The sequence below is a fragment of the Anomaloglossus baeobatrachus genome, chromosome 6 (genome assembly GCF_048569485.1).
Source record: "Anomaloglossus baeobatrachus isolate aAnoBae1 chromosome 6, aAnoBae1.hap1, whole genome shotgun sequence".
NCBI classification, from domain to species: Eukaryota; Metazoa; Chordata; class Amphibia; order Anura; family Aromobatidae; genus Anomaloglossus; species Anomaloglossus baeobatrachus.
This window is the reverse complement of record NC_134358.1, coordinates 328,328,638-328,344,638: the sequence shown is the minus strand read 5'-3', so window position 1 is coordinate 328,344,638 and position 16,001 is coordinate 328,328,638. Positions and strand designations below refer to the sequence as shown.

Here is a 16,001-nt window from a genome sequence, read left to right as displayed (position 1 = left end):
CAGCTGTTAACCAGTTAAATCCCTCTGTCAATTTCTGACAGCGGAATTTAACACGCTGGCGTTCAAAGGAGATAATAATTTCTGTTGTATAGAGCAGTGCTGATGCACCATTAATTGGATGATCGCAGATTCCCAAAAGGGACTAGTAAATACAATACAAAGTAAGAAAAAGACATTTTTAAAAATATGAAAAAAATAAAAAAACACAAAAGTTCAAATCACATCCCGTTTGCCCCACTGAAAATAAACCGATAAAAAATCTCAAATATTTGGTATCGCTGCATTCAGAAATGTCAGATCTATCAAAATAGAAAGTAAATTGATCCAATCGGTAAACAGCAGCAAAAATTTAAAAACCACCCTAATTACATTTTTGGGGGCAGCCACAACATGACAATAAAATGCAATAAGAAGCAATCAAAACATTGCATCTACCCAAAAATGTCAGCAGTAAAAATATCAGCTTAGGGCGCAAAAAATAGGCCATCATACAGTCCCAGATCTCTAAAAATTGAAAACGTTACGGGTCTCGAAAAATGGTGCCAAAGGCTAATTTATTTATTTTTTTTACCCACTTTTGAATATTTTTTTTTTACCGATTAAATAAAAGAAAAACTATACATGTTTGGTATCTATTTACTCATACTGAACTGAAGAATTATACTGGCAAGGTAGTTTTACCATGTAATGAGCATGATAAATAAAAAAAAAACAAGAAATCAGTTGTGAAATTGTACTTTTTTGCAATTTCAAGGCACTTGGAAATTTTTTCCATTTTTCTAGTACATGATATGGTAAAATGAATGGTTTCTTTCAAAAGTACAACTCGAATTGCTGCAGGGCATTATGGGGAAGCTCATGCTACTATGACAGACGCCATTAGCCTGTTCAATCAGTTTGCAGCAGGTGTGAAATGGCATTTTTTAAAAACCCTTCATGGCTTTTTTCCCTTGGGGACATATTTTGTTTATCTCACCTCCTGTAAGTACATTTATATAATTTAGAGTGACATTAATGCTATCATTTACCAGATGCATTGTCATCTGGACAAGCTCGAAGACTAAGTGCAGTGTAAAGTGCGGTGTCAATGTAGGTTATATTGAGCTTTTCAAAAATTGATTTCAGAAAAATCTACTATAATTTGTTTTCTTCATTTTGAACTTTGCAACCATGGAGATAGTTGAATTGCGGTAGGTAATGTTTTTCCATGCATTAGACAAACAGCTTATTAGTATTAATTAGTGGTATGTTCTGAGTTATTCTTAGAATAGGTCATCAATATAAGATCGGTGGTGGTCCGACAACTAGCACGCCCACCAATCAGCTGGTATTACAACCAGTGGTGTCAGGATGTAAGCATTTATTGTTGGAGGAGCCATGTATCAGACTCCAATTAATCCAATATTAATGACATATCCTAAGGGTCATATCAATTGACCTATGAAAAATATATTTGCAATAAAAGCAAAGATTAATACATTTAGTGGTTAAACTAACTTTTCATCTTTTTTTTCAGATCTGACTTACCTTGATCACATTGGTACAACATTATTTCCTGAAAGTCTTCTTCAATCATTCATGACTGATTTGTATCAAAATGTTTATGGTGAGCATAAGTACCGATGCTTCTTTTTTTTTACAATGTCATGAAAGCACCGCAATCAATTGTTAAATCAGTCGCCGTTAATGTGGAGGAATGTTATCATTTCTGAGGTTTTTCTACACCAATTTCTTTAATGAGGACTGATAAATGTAAATGTAACTCGCAGCCGAGCTATAATAGCTTTCTTGACATAAGTCTTGGGATTTATATGGCTACATTTGAGAACATCTGCCTTTAATTGAAAGAATTTCATAGTCTGAATACCATGCTATGCTATCTTGTAACCTCAACACCATTAGAAGAGGTGTCCTTTGAAACATGATCATTTACTGTGTAAATTAAGCTATTCCATTATGTACATTTCCGGCATAGTTATACAACACTCTATTTAATTAAGGATTTTTAATATGTACACTCCAGACTGAACATAAAAGAACTTCTTTTGTGTTAATTATTTTTCACGCTATGCAATTTGAATTACTATTCAATGCACAGTTTGAAATTAGTTGTGGGTAAGATCAGAAGAAATGTCAGAAACTAATATTCTACAGAACATGCAGTAGATGCTTGGAACGAACCTCCAGATTTGGTAGGAAAATCAACAGTAAGTGAATCTAAAAAATGTTTGGAATAAACACGTCATATATCTATCCTAAGATAAAAACAAAAATAACAGCATAAAAGGATAGGTTTGATATACCATTTGTATTTTTACTGTTTTTTTCTATTTTTAATAATGTTAATTTACTTGCATTTTATTATTCTTAAAAGTATTACTTTGCCTTGATCCAATACACACAATCATGCTATCAATTTTAACCCCTTCACCCCTGAGCCTGTCTTCACCTTCATGGCCAGACCATTTTTTGGAATTCTGACCAGTGTCACTGTGACAGGCGAACGCTCTGGAACGCTTCACCAGATCCCAGTGATTCTGACATTGCTTTTTTGTGACATATTGTACTTCATGATAGTTGTAAATTTAGGCCAATATTTTTTGCATTTATTTGTGAAAATATCGGAAATTTGGCAAGAAGTTTCCCTTAAACAAGAGAATTATGCCACACAAAATAATTACTAAATAGTATTTCCCACTCTACTACTTTACCTCAGCGCAATTATGAAACATTATTTTGTTGCTAGGACGTTAGAAAGGTTGAAAGTTTATCAGTAATTTCTAATTTTTCCAACAAGATTTACAAAGCCATTTTTTTAGGAACCACATTACATTTGAAGTGACTTTGAGAGGCCTAGGTGACAGAAAATACCCAAAAGTGACAGCATCCTAAAAACTGCATCCCTTAAACTGCTTAACAAGTACTAAAGCAATGTAGAAGGAAAAAATGCAAATTTTACTTTTTATCACAAAAATTTAATTTTAGCGATAACATTTTACATTTTCACAATGGTAACAAGAGAAAATGCACCATGAAGTTTGTTGTGCAATTTCTTCTGAATATGGTGATACCTCACATGTGTAGAAATCCACAGTTTTAGGCTCAGAAGGGAAGAAGCACCATTTGAATTTTTGAGCTCAAAATTAGCTTGAATCATTAGCGGATGCTATGTCGCATTTGGAGAGCCCCTGATGTGCCTTAACAATGAAGCTGCCCCACAAGTGACCCCATTTTGGAAAATAGACCCCCTCATGGAATTTATCTAAATGTTTGGTGAGCACTTTAAATTCCAAGGTGCTTTACATAAATTTATAACGTTGAGCCGTGAAAAAAAAATACATTTTTGCCACAGAAATTGTTACTTCAACCAGATAGCTTTTTTTCACAAGGGTAACTTCATCAAACTTATTGTGCAATTTCTTCTGAGTATGCTGATACCTTGTATGTGCTAGAAATCAACTATTTTAGCTCATGGCAGTGATCGGAAGAGAAGGAACACCCTTTGCCTGCAAAATTGGCTGGAATAATTAGCGGACGCCTTGTTGCATTTGGAGAGCCCCCGATGTTTCTAAACAGTGAAGCGCCCCTACAAGTGACCACATTTTGGAAACTAGATCCCTCAATGAATTGTTATCTAGATGGTTGGTGAGCACCTTGGACCCCTGGATGCTTCACAGAATTTTATAACGTTGAGCCATGAAAATGAAAAAAAACCAACATTTTTTTACCACAAAAAATTTTGTTTCAACATCATTTTCACAAGGGTCACAGGACATAATGGACCTTACAATTTGTTGTACAATTTCTCCTTACTATGCCAGTACCCCATATGTGGTCAAAAACTACTTTTGAGGCACAGCCAAAAGTGAAGAAGGGAAAGTGCGCTATATTTGAGATCAAATTTAGTTGGAATGGTTTGTGGGTAACATGTCCCATTGGCAACATATTTTGGAAACTAGATCCCTCAAGGAAGCAATCTATTTTTTTTTTGTGAGCACCTGGAACTCCCAGGTGCTTTGCAGAATTTTATAATGTTGAGCCGTGAAAATTAAAAAAAAATCAAATTCCCTAGGGTAACAAGAGATAATGGATTACACAGTTTGTTGTGCAATTTCTCCTGAGTATAACAATACTAAAGGGTTGTCCACCAGTGGATAACAGTTTTAATGAAATCCAGTAAATCTGCTTTTAGAAATATTGATGATATTGTAATGCATTGCTAAATATAATAAAATTGTGTGATGCTTTATTCAAATGATAATGTATTAGTAAGAGACTAGAGTCTCCTAGAAAATCTAATGTTTCTCATAATTTTCCATATTTCAGGTAATCCTCACAGCAACAATTTAAGCAGCAGACTGACCCATGATACAATTGAACATGTTCGATACAGGTAAGATAACAGAAGGTCACTATTTTCTGTAGCAGTAAATAATTTGCCATGGTGTGCCTCTCCACGTTTGTTTAAAACGGGATCATAGTAAAGAGCCTAAAGGTGGCATTATACATGTCGTCGGGGTCGCGGAATTCGTGACGCACATCTGGCATCGTTAGAGATGTCGTACCATGTGACACCTCCGAACGACTGTTAACGAGCAAAAATACTCACCTTATTGTTGCTCGTTGATACGTCCTTCATTTTCATAATGTCGTTCCTCCTTCTGCACTCCGGTTGTTCGTCGTTCCTGAGGCAGCACACATCGCTACGTGTGACACCCCAGGAACGACGAACACAGCTTACCTGCGTCCCGCCGGCAATGAGGAAGGAAGGAGGTGGGCGGGATGTTTCGGCCGCTCATCTCCGCCCCTCCGCTTCTATTGGGCGGCCGCTGTGTGATGTCGCTGTGACGCCGAACGTCCCTCCCCCTTCAGGAAGAGGATGTTCGCCACCCACAGCGACATCGTTAGGGAGCTAAGTACGTGTGACGGGGTTAACGACATTGTGCGCCACGGGCAACTAATTGCCCGTGACGCACAAATGACGGGGGCGGGTGCGATCGCACAATATATTGTAACGTATAACGGGCCTTAATTCCAGCACTAAATCCAAGTTGTGAAGCAGGATTCAAAGTTTTCCATTGTGTCTGTGTAAGGGAGCAGAAAGTTTAGTGTAGGGTAAGTTACTTAGTCTTGTTATACATACTTTACAGCTTGGCTCTCAAGACTGAGTTCTTGTATTTTATTGTTTGTACTACAGCCATAATTCCATAAAATGTGACTCTTAACCTGAGCTAACAGCATTGCATACAACCATAACTCTGTTAAAGACCACTTCAGTGGTTTCTTTTTAATTGCACCATTGGAGTAGCGCTTTAAATTTGAGTTCACTGTTCCCTCACTTATATTCACCCTCTGGCGGCTTCATCTTCTATTACCGCCGCATCTGTGCATTTCCGGCAATTTGGGACCTTCCTGAGCTCTAGTATTTCATGGAATGCTCCGTAAGTAAAAAATCAATACAACTTTTTGAGAGCCTCATTCTTGCTTTCATAGACTTGTAATCATAATATCTTATAAACAATGTACTGGGATGGGCTCCCCAAGATACAGCAAAACTGTGAACAAGGAAATGGCCAAACGCTAAGCTTGCCAACAGAACTCTTTAATAAAGAACTTGGATAAAATGCTTTTCCAATAACAAAAAAAAATCCCAAATAATTGACATACAACCACTCAATGCTAACCAGGACTACTATGCTGCACAACTCAGTAGGCCCAGATGTAGTCACTACATTACTTATTTTGCCTTATAGCACACCCACATAGTGTGATAGCCGAGAAGGTTATCTAATTGAAAGGAGTTATCAAATGGATGCCAAGGATGGCCTATTGGTAATGCAACACTAGCAAAAACTGTGGAAAGAAAGCGCACATAGGGTTTTAACCGATAGATATAGGTGCAGGGAATAGGACAGGTACTCACCTGCTTCAGTTGTAACAGGCACAACGCCTTGTCAGCATGGAATAAATGAATACAAAAGTGGTCAGCTGCAGCCCCGATGTTGCAACAAGATGGGGGATGATCAAAAGAAATCGGGTTAAATGCTGCGCTAAAAACCACAATCCAAAGATATATCGTGAATTCCTTTTCTTTATTGAAACGCGTTGACCTGTGAAAATAAAGAAAAGGAATTCACGATATATCTTTGGATTGTGGTTTTTAGCGCAGCATTTAACCTGATTTCTTTTGATCATCCCCCATCTGGTAATGCAACACAGCAGTTCACAAACTTAACGAAAACTCTCCCTTTTCTTCCACCCTGTAGATAATTCACCTAAAAAATGTTCGATATGATGTTGTGTACAATTTTCTACAGCTGTCTCTTTTAAATACGGTTTGCTTAGAGAGCTGAGTCTGTTGGGCATTGATACAATATGATGTCTATATTTGCTTGACTAAAGGCTGCTTTACACCAGGCAATCTATCGTGCGATAGATCGTCGGGGTCACGGTTTTTGTGACGCACATCCGGCATCGCTGGCGATGCCGGCCTGTGTGACACCTCCTAGCGACGCAGTATCGCTCACAAATCGTGAGTCGGGTACTGGTCGTTAGGTTCCATAATATCGGTTACTTTAGTTGACCATCGTTTCCGTGGTAGCACACGTCGCTCCATGTGACACCACGGGAACGATGAGCAGCTCACCTGCCTCCCGCGGCCGCCGCCGTCTCTATGTGGAAGGAAGGAGGTGGGCGGGATGTTTACATCCTGCTCATCTCCGCCCCTCCGCTTCTATTGGCCGGCGGCCGTGTGACGTCGCTGTGACGCCGAACGTCCCTCCCACTCCAGGAAGTGGACGTTTGCCGCCCACAGCGAGGTCGCACGAGAGGTAAGTATGTGTGACGGGGGTTACTACCTTTGTGCGACACGGGCAGCGATTTGCCCGTGACGCAAAAAGGACAGGGGCGGGTACGATCGATTGTGAAATCGCACAATCGGTCGTACCGTGTAAAGCAGGCTTAAGTTTGGAGTCAAACTAACTACGAAGTAAGAAAAGAAGGAAAATTCAAACTCCCACAAAAAAAAATAAAAATTCTTGGAATGACTTCTTGTATAAAAACATCATTTTTATTGGTAAATCAAAACATGGTTAAAATGAAACACTGGCCTACGTGAACTTCTTTTAGTCATAGACTATGATCAAGAGCGGTTCACACTTGAAACATGTAGAAAAGTGTTTCATTTTAACTGTATTTAATATACCAATAAAAATAATGATTTTATAGAAGAAATCATTCCGATAATTGAATTTCTGTGGGAGCTGAAACTTTCCCCTTTTTTCTTACATCATATTGATCTCCCAGGAACCAGCTCAGGACTGCACTTGTCTTCCAGATCCATCTGGGCATGGTGAACCAATTATTACCTAATTTACTCTTCAAGTTACAAGTTAAACTAACTACGTTTGCATGCACGCTCCCACCGTGATCACTCTGGTGGGCCTGAGTTCAGGACTTAATAACCTGGATGTGACTGTTTTAATGATGTGAGATTATGTCCATCTGGCCAACTGCTGTGTGGTCAAGAGGAAAGGAGCGATTCACCAACTGATGCGTGGTACCACCACTGATTTGCAGGAGGGCCCTCCGGATGCATCACTGGGGGTTTTTATCTCCGCTTCCTGCTGTAAATGTCACCTAGATAACCTTCTCTCTTGCCATAATGACTGGATCGGGACAGCGTCATCTGTTAACTGGAGTGGTAATAATCTCACTAGGCCACTCGGCACCTTGGAAGGCACAGGAAGAAGATTCACATGTCTTCTCCCTTGCAGCTATCACTCTCCTCTCCCAAGATGTCATCCACACACTTCCTGTCAGGCATTTCCTTCTAGGTGCTGACACCTCCCCCTGCACAAACTCTGTCTAATGGTGTCAAAATGTAGTCTAAATTAGCAGAACAGACTCCATTTATCATAACACAAGTTTCTGTCAGCAAAGGATCCGTTTTTGTCTCTCTTATTCATAAACTACAAATTATAGTCTATACAAGGGTTAAAAGGAACACAATGACTTGTGGCCAGTGGTAAGTACTGCAGGCCACAATGTTCACACTGTCCAAGTAGTCCACTCCCATATACATTGGTATGAAAATATGAGAGCAGCTGAAAAAGATTAACAAAAATAGTGCAGCACATTTCCCATCATCTCACAGTCTGATTGATTTATCTTAGACTGATTTCTTTAGTTCTGCCACATTTTGAAAAATCCTCGAAGCCACCTTTTATGCTGGTACAGATAAATTTAGTTACCTACAGTATATGAGAATATTCCTATTGGTACAATCTGTTTGACACTATTCCTATGGGCAATTTACAATACTATTGCTAAGGGTAGTAGGACACCATTACTATGGGCAATGTATTAAACTATTTCTCTTGGCACTGTTGTAAGGTTATGGGTACTATCTGTAGACAGTTTAGTGAAACTAAATAAATCAAATATAAATTATAAAATATAAGTAGACTTTGGATTATAGCAAATGTAAAAATGTATATTAACAGACAAAAATTAGTTTACAATACAATTAATATGTAGTATTTAACATTCCCCATTATTCACTTGGCATACCATAACCATTACACTGTTGGCCAGATTGCTGGCTATGTACTGCACTATGAAGGTTGATTAGAAGACTTACCGTGCGAAGAATAAAACACTAGATAATTATCTTTGGTTACTGTAATATATGTCCCATAGTAGGGGGTGGGATTGTTTTTATTGCAGTTCATACTATTCTTTCCTGTATTTTTTTTCTAGACTGTCTGCCTTTCTTACTGATTTACAGTATTTATAGAGCTTTTTCTTATTTTGCCAATCTTCTTTTTTCTATTAAAGCAATTTATATTCTTCTGCATCTGTTAGATTTGTCTTTTACTTCCTTTGCAGCAGCTTTTTCATTTTCTGTTTTAGCTCACCTTAATGCCCTTTTGCTGGCTATGTTAAATTTGTTGTAGCTTTGAAATGAAGCCTGCCTCCCTTCTGTGCAAAGTTATTCATACCAGTCTTCTCATTTTTTGTTCTTTTATCTTTGTGCACCGGGCTAATATTCCAGGTTTGTTTTTGTTTTCTATGTTGTACATTATTTTTTTATATTATTTTTTCAGAATGTTAAGTAGAAACTGTTTTAAATTGCACAGCTTCAGTATCAAATAAATTCTTTAAATATATTTATGGGGTTTAAAGTGAATCTGTCAGTAGGATTAACCCTCCTAAGCCATCTATATGGGCATGTAAGTAAGAGGAAGATGATTAAAATGATACATATATATCGGTGATCCGATATCTTCTGGAAAAATCAACATTTATCATATATGTAAATGAGTTACGTTCTATGAGACAGACATAGATCTTCTTGAGAATCTACATCAGAGATAATTTTAAATAAAAGGGGTGTTACCAGTATGAGACATGTAATGACTGACAGTCTTCTCTTCTAATCTACATGTCTCACACTGGTAACGTGCCCTTTCAGGAAGGTCTGTGTCTGGTCCATGGATATTAACAGTTCTTTTTCCATATTAAGAAAAATATGGATCTCAGGTCACAGATATGAAGATATAATTTTATTCAACTTCTTATGACATCCATGCTAATAGAGAAGGCTTAGGAGCGTTGATCCTACTTACAGATTCCCTTTTAGCCTTATATACTGTAAGACTATTACAGTTTACTTGCATAATGCAATTTTTGCTTTAAATTTAGTCTTGTGTTAGGCTGTATAGATGGTAAAATATAATACCTTGATTAATCTTTGTAATATACATATACCACTGGTTCTATAAGCAGTGTGTATAAACTGTGTGTTGCAATCATTAGGTATATTTTTCATGGTATATTTCAATAAAAAACTAGCTCACCAAGGAACAAGCACATGTTCTACTTCTTAGTTATCTATCACCTGGCACAAATAAGTTTAGTAGTATCCGTTTTGTTTTTATTTGTTTTTTTTTTATTGTTTGTGCTATTTTGAATGTGTAAAATTAGGGTCCATGCCCACAATCAGTATTTGCAACGGTTTGGACGCAGCATGCTTCGACTGCGTCCAAACTGCTGCGGTGTTCAGTACAAGCATAGTGGATGAGATTTCTAGAAATCCCGTGTCCACATTGCAACTTTTTTCTGCAGCAAACACTGACCTGCGGAGCATCTTTCCAGACCGCAGCATGTCAATTGTTTGCTGCGGAATCGCATGCGTCCTCCATAGGGAGAACACAAGCAGGAGACTGCAGCGCACCAAACCCTGATCGTGGGTACAAGCAGCTACGGTTTCCTGCATTCTACTGCGGAGGAGACATGCGGCCCCACCCGGTCAGGACCCCCTGCGTTCTGAACGCAGCGAGTCCTGATCGTGGCCACATACCCTAAAAGTGAGACCTCATGTTAGCAGTATACCTTTTTACATTATATTTAATCTAAAGCTAAAGTATAGATACTTCTTAGGAAAATATTGACACAAAAATGCAATACTTAAATGGTTACCATTCTATAAACAAACGTTACATAAATCAATAAAACAAGTAAAGATAAGAAACTTGCTGATACACAGTACAGACCAAAAGTTTGGACACACCTCATTCAGTGAGTTTTCTTTATTTTCAGGACTCTGAAAATTGTAGATTCACATTGAAGGCATCAAAACTATGAATTAACACATGTGGAATAAAATACTTAACAAAAAAGTGTTAAACAACTGAAAATATGTCTTAGGCTAGCGCCACACATCCGTGCCTCTGGTACGTGTTTGGCATTTTTTACACGTACCGGAGACACGGAGACACGTACAGCAATGCCACCCTATGGTAGCAGGCACACACACGTAAAATTACACGGAACGTGTGTCCGTGTGCGTTTGTACGTGTGTGCGATTTTCAAAGCGCTGACATGTCCGTTTTTTCGCCAGCAGCACGGGTGTCACACGGCCCGCACCCGTACTACACGGGTGTAGTGTGGATGCGGTCCCGTGTGACACGCGCCGGAGAAAACACACGTGTCAGTGAAAAAAAAAGAAAACATTAACTCACCTTCTCCAGCCCTCCTGTCTCTGCCGCTGCTGCCTCTTGCTGCCGACCGCCGCTCATTATTCTCATTGAATATTCACTTCACTGCCTGGCAGAAGCAGCAGCGGGGAGACGGGAGGGCTGGAGACCGAGGATCAGCACCACGGACAGCAGCGCGGACATCAGGAAGGACCAGGTGAGTATAATAATTACCGGTTCTACGTGTGCTATCGCGGATAGCACACGTAGAACACACGTGTCACGCACGTACCAGAGACACGTACTTACCTGCACGCAACACGCAGGGAAAATACGTGTCTCTCGGCACGTGCGTGAATTTCACGTGAGTGTGGCAGAAGCCTTATAATCTAGGTTCTTCAAAGTAGCCACCTTTTGCTTTGATTACTGCTTTGCACACTCTTGCCATTCTCTTGATGAGCTTCAAGAGGTAGTCACCGGAAATGGTTTTCACTCCACAGGTGTGCCCTGTCAGGTTTAATAAGTGGGATTTCTTGCCTTATAAATGGGGTTGGGACCATCAGTTGTGTTGTGCAGAAGTCTGGAGTATACACAGCTGATAGTCCTACTGAATAGACTGTTAGGGGTACTTTGCACGTTGCGACATCGCTACTGCGATCTCGTCGGGGTCAAATCGAAAGTGACGCACATCCGGCGCCAGTAACGACGTCGCAACGTGTAAAGCCTAGAAGCACCGATAAACGATCGCAAAAGCGTCGAAAGCCGGTAATCTGTGTAGTGTCGGTCATTTCCATAATTTCGCTGCAGCGACAGGTACGATGTTGTTCCTCATTCCTGCGGCAGCACGCATCGCTGTGTGTGAAGCCGCAGGAGCGAGGAATGTCTCCTTACCTGCGTCCCGCCTGTAATGAGGAAGGAAGAGGGTGGGCGGGATGTTTACGTCCCGCTCATCTCCGCCCCTCCGCTTCAATTGGCCGCCTGCCGTGTGACGTCGCTGTGACACCGCACAACCCGCCCCCTTAGGAAGGAGGCAGGTTGCCGGCCAGAGTGACGTCGCAGGGCAGGTAAATGCGTGTGAAGCTGCCGTAGCGATAATTTTCGCTACGGCAGCTATCACAAGATATTGCATGTGCGACGGGGGCAGGGAATATGGTGCTCGGCATCGCTACAATCGGCTAGCGATGTCGCAGCATGCAAAGTACCCCTTAGAATTTGTATTATGGCAAGAAAAAAGCAGCTAAGTAAAGAAAAACGAGTGGCCATCATTCCCTTAAGAAATGAAGGTCAGTCAAGCCGAAAAATTGGGAAAACCTTGAAAGTGTCCCCAAGTGCAGTGGCAAAAACCATCAAACGCTACAAAGAAACTGGCTCACATGAGGAAGGCCCCAGGAATGGAAGACCAAGAGTCACCTCTGCTGCGGAGGATACATTTATCTGAGCCACCAGCCTCAGAAATCGCAGGTTAAAACAGCAGCTCAAATTAGAGACCAGGTCAATGCTACACAGAGTTCTAGCAGTAGGCCTTCATGGTAAAATAGCTGCTAGGAAACCACTGCTAAGGACAGGCAACAAGCAGAAGAGACTTGTTTGGGCTAAAGAACACAAGGAATGCACATTAGACCAGTGGAAATATGTGCTTTGGTCTGATGAGTTCAAATTTGAGATCTTTGGATCCAACCACCGTGTCATTGTAGAAAAGGTGAATGGATGGACTCTACATGGCTGGTTCCCACCGTGAAGCATGGAGGAGGAGGTGTGGTGGTGTGGGGGTTCTTTCCTGGTCTCACTGTTGGGGATTTATTCAAAATTGAAGGCCTACAGAACCAGTATGCCTACCACAGCATCTTGCAGCGGCATGCTATTCTATCCGGTTTGCGTTTAGTTGGACCATCATTTATTTTTCTACAGGACAATGACCCCAAACACACCTCCAGGCTGTGTAAGGGCTATTTGACTAAGAAGGAGAGTGATGGGGTGCTACGCCGGATGACCTGGTCTCCATAGTCACCAGACCTGAACCCAATCGAGATGGTTTTAATTCATAGTTTTGATTCCTTCAATGTGAATCTACAATTTTTAGAGTCCTGAAAATAAAGAAAACTATTTGAATGAGGTGTGTCCAAACTTTTGGTCTGTACTATATATATATATATATATATATATATATATATATATATATATATATATGTATATATATATATATATGTATATATATATATATATATATATATATATATATCACATTCTTGTAGCTATTTTATTTTAACATTTAATGGGACAACACTGAAGATATGGCACTTTGATACAATGTAAAGTGGTCAGTGTACAACTTGTATAACAGTACAAATTTGGTGTCCTCTAAATAATGCAGCACACAGCCATTAATATTTAAACCGCTGGAATCAAAAGTGAGTACACCTTTAAGTAAAAATGGACAAATTTAGCCATTTTCCCTCCCCGTTGTCATGTGACTCATTAGTGTTACAAGATCTCAGGTGTGAATGTGGAGGAGGTGTGTTAAACTTGGTGTTATCACTTACACAGTCTCATACTGGTCATTGGAAGTTCTACCTTTTACTTCATGGCAAAGAATTCTCTGAAGATCTGAAAAAAATAATTGTTGCTCTGCATAAAGATGGCCTATTTCTTAGGAACATTGACAAAACTCTGACTCTGAGCTGCAGCATGGTAGCCAAGACCATACAGCGGTTTAACAAGACAGGTTCCACTCAGAACATCTCGCCATGATCAACCAAAGGAGTTGAATGTCCATATGAGATCTGCCAGCATTGCTGCAGAGGTTACAGGGGTGGTGGGTCAGTCTGTGTTCAGACCATACACCGCACACTGTATCAACTTGGTCTGCATGGCTGGCATTCCAGAAGGAAATCTCTTCTAAAGATAAAGCACAAGAAACCCACAGTTTGCTGAAGACAGACTAAGTACATAGATTACTGGAACCATGTCCTGTGGTCTGATGAGACCAAGATAAACTAATTTGGTTCACATGGTGGGAAGCCTGTGTGGTGGCAACCATGTGAGGATGACAAAGACAGGTTTGTCTTGCCTACAGTCATGGCCAAAAGTTTTGAGAATGACACCAAAATTATATTTTCACATGATCTGTTGCCCTTTGGTTTTTAATTGTGTTTGTCTGATGTTTACATCACATACAGAAATTTAATTGCAATCATATTATGAGTACCAAAAGGTTATATTGACAGTTAGAATGAGTTAATGCAGCAAGTCAATATTTGCAGTGTTGACCCTTCTTCTTCAGGACCTCTGCAATTCTCCCTGGCATGCTCTCAATCAACTTCTGGATCAAATCCTGACTGATAGCTGTCCATTCTTGCATAAGCAATGCTTGCATTTTGCCAGAATTTGTTGGTTCTTGTTTATCCACCCGTTTCTTGATGATTGCCCACAAGTTCTCAATGGGATTAAGATCTGGGGAGTTTCCAGGCCATGGACCCAAAATCTCTATGTTTTGTTCCATGAGCCATTTAATGATCACCTTTGCTTTATGGCAAGGTGCTCCATCATGCTGGAAAAGGCATTGTTGGGCGTCAAACTGCTCTTGGACAGTTGGGAGAAGTTGCTCTTGGAGGACATTCTGGTACCATTCTTTATTCATGGCTATGTTTTTAGGCAAGACTGTGAGTGAGCCGATTCCCTTGGCTGAAAAGCAACCCCACACATGAATCGTTTCAGGATGCTTAACACTTGGCATGAGACAAGACTGGTGGTAGCGCTCACCTCTTCTCCTTATAAGCTGCTTTCCAGATGTTCCAAACAATCGAAAAGGGGATTCATCTGAGAAAATGACTTTACCCCAGTCCTCAGCAGTCCACTCCCTGTACCTTTTGCAGAATATCAGTCGGTCCCTGATGTTTTTTCTGGAGAGAAGTGGCTTCTTTGCTGCCCTCCTTGAAACCAGGCCTTGCTCAAGCAGTCTCCGCCTCACAGTGCGTGCAGAAGCACTCACACCAGCCTGCTGCCATTGCTGAGCTAGCTCGGCACTGCTGGTAGTCCGATAACGCAGCTGAAACAGTTTTAAGATACGGTCCTGGTGTTTGCTGGTCCTTCTTGGGCGCCCTGGAGCCTTTTTGGCAACAATGGAAGCTCTCTCCTTGAAGTTCTTGATGATGCGATAGATTGTTGACTGAGGTGCAATCTTTGTAGCTGCGATACTCTTCCCTGTTAGGCCATTTTTGTGCAGAGCAATGATGGCTGCACGTGTTTCTTTAGAGATAACCATGGTTAACTGAAGAGAAACAATGATACCAAGCACCAGCCTCCTTTTAAAGTGTCCAGTGTTGTCATTCTTACTTAATCATGACTGATTGATCGCCAGCCCTGTCCTCATCAACACCCACACCTGTGTTAATGGAACAATCACTAAAACAATGTTAGCTGCTCCTTTTAAGGCAGGAATGCAATGATATTGAAATGTGTTTTGGGGTTAAAGTTCATTTTCTTAGCCAATATTGGCTTTGCAAGTAATTGCTGTTAAGCTGATCACTCTTTATGACATTCTGGAGTATATGCACATTGCCATTAGAAAAACTTAAGCAGTAGACTTTGTAAAAATTAATATTTGTAGCATTCTCAAAACTTTTGGCCATGACTGTACAGTGAAACATGGTGGTGGGAGTGTCATGGTTTGGGGCTGCATGAGTGCTGACAGCTGTGGGAACTATAGTTCATTGAGGAAACCATGAATGCTACCATGTACTGTTGAATACTGAAGCAGAGCATGATCCCCTCCGTTTGGAAACTTGGCTGTAGGGCAGTATTCCAACATGATAACGACCCCAAACACACCTCCAAGACAACCACTGCAATGCTAAAGAAACTGAGGGTTAAGGAGCTAGATCTAAACCCTATTGAGCATTTGTGGGGCAACCTCAAATGGAATGTGGAGGAGCACAAGGTCTCTAACATCGAACAGCTCTGTGATAAGATCATTGAGGATGGAAGAGTATTTCAGTGGCTCCTGTGAAGCTTTAGTGAACTACA

At 40.4% G+C, this 16,001-nt stretch overlaps 1 protein-coding gene across 2 annotated transcripts in view; it reads left to right on the top strand.

Annotated features, from left to right (window-relative positions):
- MOCOS (molybdenum cofactor sulfurase) overlaps window positions 1-16,001 on the top strand; it is a 393,375-nt gene that overhangs the window by 43,031 nt on the left and 334,343 nt on the right. For both annotated transcript variants that reach the window (XM_075316537.1, XM_075316536.1), the window contains exons 2-3: window positions 1,517-1,606; window positions 4,327-4,393. In XM_075316537.1, coding sequence (XP_075172652.1) covers window positions 1,517-1,606; window positions 4,327-4,393 — 157 coding nt within the window. The remainder of the gene's footprint in view (window positions 1-1,516; window positions 1,607-4,326; window positions 4,394-16,001) is intronic.